Genomic DNA, 9,115 nt, shown 5'->3' with positions numbered 1-9,115 from the left:
CTCCAAAATCCCAAGTTCCCTGCGCTGCTCCCTTCCCCTGCAGTTTTATGCATCACCACAAACTCCACAAATTCCTGCCTCCCCCATCTCCATGTGGGGATATTCCAGCCCCTATTTCARCCTCTCCCTCCAGGAATTCGGGATCATTCCCTGCCGTTGTGTCCCAACCCGAGCTTTTCCCCTGGGAAAGCACCTTCCCTCCCCGAGGAACATTTTCCCTGATTTTCCAACCCCTCAGAACGGGCCGGGTGATGAAATTTCCGTTCTGTGGGCGAACTGAATTTTAAAATGTGGGGGTTATTCCGAAATTTGGATGAAAAGGCACAAATTCCTGCCGCTGAGTGGAAGATTTTTGGCCGGGAGCGGTGCGAGCGCTTTGTTTTGATTATGCTGAGCTGCTCCGTTTTCCCATTTTCCTTCAATAACATCGGCAGCGCTCCGCTGTCAGGAGCGCCCGTGCCAGAGCCAGATTGAGCCATTTCCACTCTAAACAAAAGCAGGAGCTCCAAATGAATCATTCCAGCTCGTGCCTTGTCAGAATCCTCACAAAAACCGGGATGGAAATGTGGGATTTGGCCGGTTTGGAGCCGAGCTGCCGCTCCTGGTTCCCATTTTTCGTTTAACTCCCTCCGTCCACGTCCCTGGAAGTTGAAATTCCCATTCCCATCATCTCCCTCTGCTGCTTCCACCCTAAAAAGGGTCAGAAATTTGGGGCTGAGCTGCTCCCAGCAGTCTCCAGAGGGTTGGGGTGGTTTAAGGGAATAAAACATGGAAAATATTTAACGGGGAATTAAATCAGTTCCATTTGGGAAAGGCAATCACAGCTCGGCTCGAGGGCTGGGCACATCCAACTCCCCACTCTGAGTTTGGTTTTTAATCCTGATCCCAACCCGCAGCACTGTCCCTGTCACATTCCTAGTGAGAATTCTGGGAATTCTGGGAATTCTGTGTTCCAGCCGTGCATTTGAGACGTTCTGATGCTCAACCTCAGCTCCAACCCCGCTGGGCACAGCCTGAGGTGCCAYCCTGCCCCAAAAACATCGGGGAGGGGGCTGGAAATTCCCACCAGCAATCCCAAAATCAGAGAAACACGGTGTTGGGGTCAAATCAGGAACCAAACCCTGCTTCTGAATGTAATAGTTCTGCTCGGAATATTTGCTGGGACCTCCAGGAAAAATAATAAGTATATATAATAATATAAAAAAAATATAAATATATATAAATATATATATAAATATAAAAAATAAAAATATATAAAAATATATAAAAATATATGAAAATATATTTTTATATAAAATTATATATAAAATTATATATAAAATTATATATAAAATTATATATAAAATTATAAAAATATATAAATATATAAAAATATATAAAAATAAATAAAGACACGGCCTGATCACTTCAGTCCTGTCACTCCCTTCACTGATGGGCACTTTCCTGGGAATGTCCCCAAAAATTCCCTCCTGCCAGGCCATCCCCACGCCACCAGCTCCTCCATGGAGGAAAAACCCTGAATCTGAGTGGAATTTTCTGCTTCATCTCCTTCCTGGTCCGTGCTGGAAATCCCAAATGCCCCCAGAGAGCTCGGACAAATCCCAACAGTGAAACACCCCAATAAAAACGAGATTTGCAAAACCAGAAACCAAAACCGACCATTCCTGCCAACCAGCACAACCATCCCTACACTCCTGCCACTTCCAGCACCCCTCAAACCCCACAAAAACCCCACAAACGCCCGGAGCGGGGCCGCACATCCCCGATCTCAGCACTCACGTTGATGAGGGCCATGATCCAGAAGGCGTAGGACACTCGTGTCACCACCATGCCCTTCATGGGCAGCTCGTAGTGGGACAGATTGCCGGGGTGGTGWGGTACCAGCGATTTGCGGATGTGCGGGAGGTTGCTGGAGGCGTTGGCGGTGCCGTTGGAAAGGATGCAGTTGGTGTCCGAAAGGAAGGGGTCAGCGATCAGGGGGCTCAGCAGAGCCCCGAAACCCACGAAGAAGTGGAGAGCCTGAAAGAGTGGGGACGGTGGTGACAGAGTTGTCAGTTCCTCAGAATTACAGAATTTACCCGGCTGGAAAAGGTTTTGGGGTCATCGAGTCCAAAACGTGACGTTTTGTCACCCAGACCATGGTGCTGAAAGCCACATCCCGGCTGTTCCTAAACATCTCCATCACTCCCATCCCCGTGTCCAGTCACCCTTTCCAAGAAAAAATTCCTAATATTTAACAATCCATTTGAAGGTTACTTTTTTTTTTTTTTACACTTTTACAGTGGTTTTGTTACAAAAAATCACTGGCAAGTGTGAACGCGGCTTTAATATCAGGGTGGGAATATGTCAGTTTATATTATATTTAAATTTTAAAAAGTAAATTAAAAATTTTTATTTAGATTCTAAGAATAAGAGGAGGTTCTGAAAAATAATTGGGGATTCTGAAAATAGAATTGGAGATTGTAAAAATAATTGGGGATTCTGAAAATAGAATTGGAGATTGTGAAAATAATTGGGGATTCTGAAAATAATTGGGGATTTTGAAAATAAAATTGGAGATTCTGGAAATAAAATTGGGGATTCTGAAAATAAAATTGGGGATTCTGAGAACAATAGGAGATTCTGAAAATAAGATTGGAAGTTCTGAAAATAAAATTGGAGATTCTAAAAATAAAATTGGAGGTTCTGAAAATAATGGGAGATTTTTAAATTGTAGGAGATCCTGAAAGTAATGGGAGGCTCTGAAAATTACAGGAAGTTCTGAAAATAATGGGAGATTCTGATAATAGCAGGAAATTTTGAACTTAATAGGGGATTCTAAAAATAATGGGAGATTCTAGAGCCACCAGGGGAAGGTTCTGACCTGCAGGAAGATGGCCGAGTCCTTCTGGTAGATCTTGACCAGCTGCATGTTGGAGATGGTGTCGATGCAGCCCATGGCCAGCCCGGCCACCGCCATCACCACGGCCARCACCACCACGTTGTGGCACAGCGGGATGATGGCGAACACCAGCGAGATGGCCAGCGACGAGGCGAACAGGGCGAGCAGGGACTGCGCCAACCTGGAAAGGCGGGGACAGGAGGGACGGGGTCAGTGCCACCACCCGAGCAGCSGCGACACCCGCGCCTCCCGCTCCCMGCCCCGAAATTGCGGCTCCGKCKGCAGAAAATCCCGATTTTGGGGTGAGAGGAGGGAGATGCCGCGCACTCCCGTGTCACCCAGCAGCCAGCCAGGAGGGTGACACCTCCACGGGGCAGATTTTCCATCCAATTTTTGCGGAGAAGCGCAGCCATCCCTCCAAACCCGCGTTCAGAGCAGGACAATTCAGGCATGGAAATGGATGTGGGAACGCTCAGCTGAGGCCACATCCTGCCCCTGGAGCKGCTCCAGGCCGCGTGTCCGGCAGGTTTGGGTCACCCCGGAGCTTGTGGCAGTCCCGGCTGAGCTGTCACCTCCCGGGGACCGCAGAGAAGCGGCCCCGCTCCTCCTTTCCTGGCGGGATGAGGAGGGAAGCGCCACCGCTGCCACTCTCGGGGCTGTCCCCGAGGGGATGCGATGTGTCCCCTCCCGCCTGTGGCAGCGGCCGAGCCAGGGAACAGCACCCGGGCTGGCACCGCGCGGCTCCGGGGCTGCCAAGGGGGAAGGCAGGCAGGAAGGAAGGAAGGAAGGAAGGAAGGAGGGAGGGAGGGAAGGAGGGACCAGACAGAGAAACGCTGGAACGAGAGAGAGATGGGGCTGGAAAGGAGAAGCGGACACTGAGGGGATTGGGCAGGGCCTGTCCCAGCCCCGGGGTGAGGGAAGCTGGTAATTAGCTAATGAGTTGGTAATTGGGGGATGTGGGTCTGATCACAGCCAAGGCAGGGCTTAGGGACATCCCTAACAAGGAAAACCCTAAAGGCCAAGCTCAGGGACATCCCTAACAAGGAAAACCCCAAAGGCCGAGCTCGGGGACAGCCCTAACAGGGAAAACCCCAAACGCAGCGCTCAGGGACATCCCCCGGTAAGGAAAACACTAAAGTCAGCGCTCAGGGACATCCTCAAGAAGGAAAACCCCACACGCAGTGCTCAGGGATATCCTGAACAAGGAAAACCCCAAAGGCAGCGCTCGGGGATATCCTGAACAAGGAAAACCGTCCCATCCCTGCCCCACAGGCGGCAGCCAGGCTGGAGAAGGCGCTGAGGAGGAGGAGGAGGTGGAGGAAAAGGGTGGAGGAGGCCCAGCTGGCAGCGCTGCTGCCCTGCCTGCCCGGCCAGAACGGCCCGGCCACGGCCGTGTCACTGTCCCTGGCTCTGTCACCGTCCCCTGGCTCTGTCACTGCCCGGGCTCCGTCACCGTCCCGGGCTCTGTCACTGTCCCGGGCTCTGTCACTGTCCCCGGGCTCTGTCACTGCCCGGGTCTGTCACCGTCCTGATCTCTGTCACTGTCCCTGTTCTGTCACTGCCCCAGGCTCTGTCATTGTCCCAGGCTCTGTCACTGCCCCGAGCTCTGTCACTGCCCGGGTTCTGTCACTGTCCCAGTCTCTGTCACTGCCCGGGTTCTGTCACTGTCCCAGTCTCTGTCACTGTCCCTGGTTCTGTCACTGCCCGGGCTCTGTCACTGTCCCGGGCTCTATCACTGCCCGGGTTCTGTCACTGCCCGGGCTCTGTCACTGTCCCGGGCTCTATCACTGCCCGGGTTCTGTCACTGCCCGGGTTCTGTCACTGTCCCGGGCTCTGTCACTGTCCCGGGCTCTGTCACTGTCCCGGCTCTGTCACTGCCCGGGCTCTGTCACTGTCCCGGGCTCTGTCACTGTCCCTGCTCTGTCACTGTCCCGAGCTCTCTCACTGTCCCAGTCTCTGTCACTGCCCAGTCTCTGTCACCGTCCCGGGCTCTGTCACCACCCCGGGCTCTGTCACCATCCCCGGCTCTGTCACTGCCCCGGCTCTGTCACCTCCCCGGCTCTGTCACTTCCCCGGGCTTTGTCACCGCCCTCATCCATCTCCCGCTGCAGCAGACGGGCCGAGGCCACCTCTCCTTTCTCCCGCTGGCCCGTGGCCCCCAGTGCCCAGCCCGGCACAGCCCGGGGAAGAACAGAGAGCGTTCTGCAGAGCTGATGGTCCTCTGACAGCAAAGCCGTGGGATTTCTGGGGGAGGAAGAGAGGGAGGGAAGGAGGGAGGGAGGGAACCGGGCGAGATGTGCACAGTCACGGCAGGAAAAACGCCTGGCAAATGAAAAAGGAGCAGCTCCGAGCCCCGAGAGCCGAGGCAGCTCCCGCCGGAGTGACGGGGACAGAGGCGGCCGAGGCCGCGAGCGATGGGGAAACCTCACAAAAAATCCCCAAAATGCTTCCCCGACTGAGCCACCCCGCCTGGYTGGGGAGCGGGATCATTAACGCTAATTGGGGGTGATGTTAGGTCCTTAATGAGCATTAAAATGTCACCTCGGTTTGCCCGGTGGGTGAAAATTGCTGCGTCCAGCCAGGAGTGACACAACTGTGTCCCCTGGAAGTGCCACCGGGCCAAGGTGGCACCCAGTCCTGCTGGCCTTGGCATGAGGGGGCACCAGAATGGATTTGGGGGGCTCAGCTCAGCCCCCAGGGAGGCACTGGATGATTTCCTGACACACAAACCCCTCGGGATCACCCCAAAATGTGGCACCGCGGGATTTGGGTGCGTCCTGGTGATGCAAACCCTTCCCAAGGGCTGGAAAAGCAGCGCTGATGGCACGGCCTGGTCCCTGTGTCCCTGTCACCAACCAGTCCCGGTGCCCAGGGCTTGGTCCAGGACATGAAACGACTCTCAGAATGTCCCAAACTCCATTTCAGGACCACCCAGAGCACGCCCCGGCCCCACCAAAAACCTGCAGCTGCCCCTGAGAGCTTTGGGCTGATCTCTGTAGGATCGGGATGGGCAATTCCATGGAAAATCCCGCAGTCCCAGCCAGCTCAGCTCCCCCTGTCCTTCCCACACGGATACAGGAACCCCCCCTCGGCGTTCCCGTTGCAGCAGAATCCCTTCAACTCCGAGCTCTTTTTCTTTTTTTTTTTTCTTTTTTTTTTTTTTTTTTTTTTTTCCCACTCAGGGAGCCTTTTCCAAGTTCCTTCACATCAAGAAGAAAAAATGATAATCAGGCCAGCTCAGACCTGCAAAAGCCATCATTAAAAACCCAAAACCCTGCGGGGACAAGGTGAGGATGTGGGGGARGCGAGGATTATCCCACAGCAGTCCCCGTGTCCCCTGCAGCGAGCAGGGCCAGCCTGGGGGACTTTCGTGTCCCCAGGGAGCTCCTGCTCGAGTCACCGTGCTGCTCTCACAGCAAAAAACGCTGCGGTGATGAGTGGAAGGGACTGAGAGCTCCGGAATCCTGCGGGGGATTGGGATCTGGAGGACGGGAAGAGATCGGGATCATTCCTGTGAGCCGGGCACGGGGGCTGTGAAAAGGGGAAAAAGGGGTCCGTGTCCTCAGACAGGCAGGACTGGGGGGGGATCACCCTGAGAGGAGACTGTCGGGGGGTCCAGCACAGCTCAGAGACCCCAAAAGCTCCTCTGGGCCCTGCAAACCCAGGTGGGATCAGCCCAGGGGTTCAGCACAGCTCAAAGCCCCCAAAACCTCCCTCGGCCCTACAAACCCCGGTGGGATCAGCTCAGGGGGTCCAGGACAGTTCCAGAGCCCCTCTGGGCCCTGCAAACCCCGGTGGGATCAGCTCAGGGGTCCAGCACAGCTCAGAGACCCCCAAAACCTCCCTCATCGCTTCTCACCCCAGTGGGATCAGCTCAGGGGTCCAGAACAACTCCAGAGCCCCCCAAAACCTCCCTCAAGCCTTCTCACCCCAGTGGGATCAGCTCAGGGGTCCAGGACACCTCCAGAGCCCCCCAAAACCTCCCTTAGCCCTGCCCACCCCAGTGGGATCAGCTCCAGAGCCCCCCAAAACCTCCCTCAACCCTTCTCACCCCAGTGAGATCAGCTGAGGGGTCCAGGACACCTCCAGAGCCCCCCAAAACATCCCTCAACCCTTCTCACCCCAGTGGGATCAGCTCAGGGGTCCAGAACAGCTCCAGAGCCCCCCAAAACATCCCTCAACCCTTCTCACCCCAGTGAGATCAGCTGAGGGGTCCAGGACACCTCCAGAGCCCCTCAAAACATCCCTCAACCCTTCTCACCCCAGTGGGATCAGCTCAGGGGTCCAGAACAGCTCCAGAGCCCCCCAAAACCTCCCTTAGCCCTGCTCACCCCAGTGGGATCAGCCCAGGGCTGCCCCAAACTCTGGGAACAAACCCAAACATTCAGCAGGAAGCAAAAATACAGGTTTTGGATTTAAAATACCCCAAACACCAATTTGGGACACTCTGGTGCTTCTGCCATCACCGCGTGCGGGATTTTAACCTCCAAATTCCAGCCTGAAACCCGGCAAAATGGGGAAGGAAAGGGAAATGCAGGTGGATGGAGCTCCCCGCTGGAGCTGGCAGTGTCAGGGGTGGATTTCCCCAAAATTTCACCTCCCTCTTGGGTGTCTGAGCCCGGACAGGTCCTCCCAGCACTCCCACCCCATTGCTGCAGCGGCTCCTGCAGCCCCACACCCCATCAGGGGTTCCTGGGGGTCTCACCCAGGTCATTCCAGGCAAAAGGAGCTCAGGGCTCCTTAGGGGGCTCCTGTTGGGGGTCTCTGCGCCCCTGGAGCCCCCACAGCACCACCGGGGACTGAGGAGGGCTCAAACCCCAAYCTCGGGGACTCAAAGCTGCATTTCCCGGGGCAGAGCTCGTCACACATCGCAGCGAACCCGGGGAGGGGTCAGCAGAGAGCAGCGGTTCGGGGTGAACCTGAACCCCACATTCATGGGGAGCTGACCCCCCAAATCAGGCTCTGAACCCCCAAAGAGCACAGGGAGGGAGCAGCAGCGATCCCAGGGCTCCAGGACAGAGCAGGAACATCGTTCCTCCATCCCTCGGGGATCCTGGCAGGGGAAAACTTCCTCCTTCCTTGAAATCTCGCTCGGGAGGGAAGCGTGGAGCTGTCTCAGGCTGCAGGATCGATGGCAGCGTTGCGATCCATCCTTCCAGCGCTCCGGGAGCGGGGACAGCACCCAGCAGCTCCTCCGGAGACAAAACCCAACCTTGATTTGGGTCCCACCACCCATTTCCACCCCAGAACCCGGGGTCCAGCGCCCAGAATGATTTAATCCGAAAAAAAGCAGGGAATTCTGTGTCCCTCAGCACCGGGAATCGCGCCCAGCTCGCAGCCAGACCCTTGGGATGCTCCACAGCAGCTTTCCATCCACCAGCTGGGAAAGATGACCCGAGCACGGCTCCTCCTGCCTGGCACCAAGGCCGGCCTGATTTGATTTATGAGCCCTTGGCAGGACGGCTCAATCCGTCCATCCCTGAAGAAGGGATTGTGCCCGACTCCTGGAGCCGGGGCGATTGTTAATCTCACAAATTTGGAGGCTCTGAGTAATCCCCATAACCCTCACAAGCCCTAAATATCCCAAATATTTCGTCCAGCCTGCCTGGCAGTGCTGTCAGCGCTCAGCGGAGCTTGCAGGCGCTTCACAAATCCCCTTTTCTCCACGATCCCAAACACATCCCGTTCCCAACCAGCACCAAACCCCCTTTCCCCACTGAGTTAAAACTTCAGGAGCCTCCGAGCWCAAAACCCCAACCGGCTTTGATGTTCCCAAAGCCCACGGGGCCGGAGCTTTRGGAAAAAGCTGACAGCAGGAAACAATTGTGCCTTTTCCTTGCCTGCTCCTCCAAACATATGCGAGGCAGCCGGGGGCTGGCAGCGGCTCCGCTGCTGAGCCAGCACTGCCGGAGCTGTGGCAGACCCGCAGCGAGGTTCCCACGTGTTGTCCCCATTCCCACCTGGCGCCTCCTCCCCCCTGACACGGCCCCACGGAGCAGCCTCAGGCGACCGCGACAGCTCCACGGTCCCGCCGTGGCGATTTACAGGTGCTCCTCCATCAGCCGGAGCTCTCCTCCGTTGGCAAATGCAGGAATATTTAGCGCCGAGGGGGTTTTAAAGGAAAAATTTAAGGGAGAAATTTAAGGGAGAATTTTAAGGGAGAATTTTAAGGGAGAATTTTAAGGGAGAATTTTAAGGGAGAATTTTAAGGGAGAATTTTAAGGGAGAATTTTA

General features: G+C 55.4%; 1 protein-coding gene across 1 annotated transcript in view; it reads right to left on the bottom strand.

Moving 5' to 3' along the window:
- MFSD4A (major facilitator superfamily domain containing 4A) overlaps nt 1–9,115 on the bottom strand; it is a gene marked incomplete at its 3' end in the record, with an annotated part of 18,879 nt that overhangs the window by 8,359 nt on the left and 1,405 nt on the right. The window contains exons 2-3 of the mRNA XM_057387518.1: nt 2,864–3,062; nt 1,780–2,019 (exon numbers count right to left, since the gene is read on the bottom strand). Of these exons, the coding sequence (XP_057243501.1) occupies nt 1,780–2,019; nt 2,864–3,062 (439 nt within the window). The remainder of the gene's footprint in view (nt 1–1,779; nt 2,020–2,863; nt 3,063–9,115) is intronic.

Source organism: Malurus melanocephalus, unplaced genomic scaffold (genome assembly GCF_030028575.1).
Source record: "Malurus melanocephalus ecotype Western Australia unplaced genomic scaffold, MMel_1.1 scaffold_1238, whole genome shotgun sequence".
Classification (NCBI taxonomy): Eukaryota; Metazoa; Chordata; class Aves; order Passeriformes; family Maluridae; genus Malurus; species Malurus melanocephalus.
The sequence above is the reverse complement of the archived record's forward strand: the minus strand, read 5'-3'. Positions and strand labels throughout refer to the sequence as shown.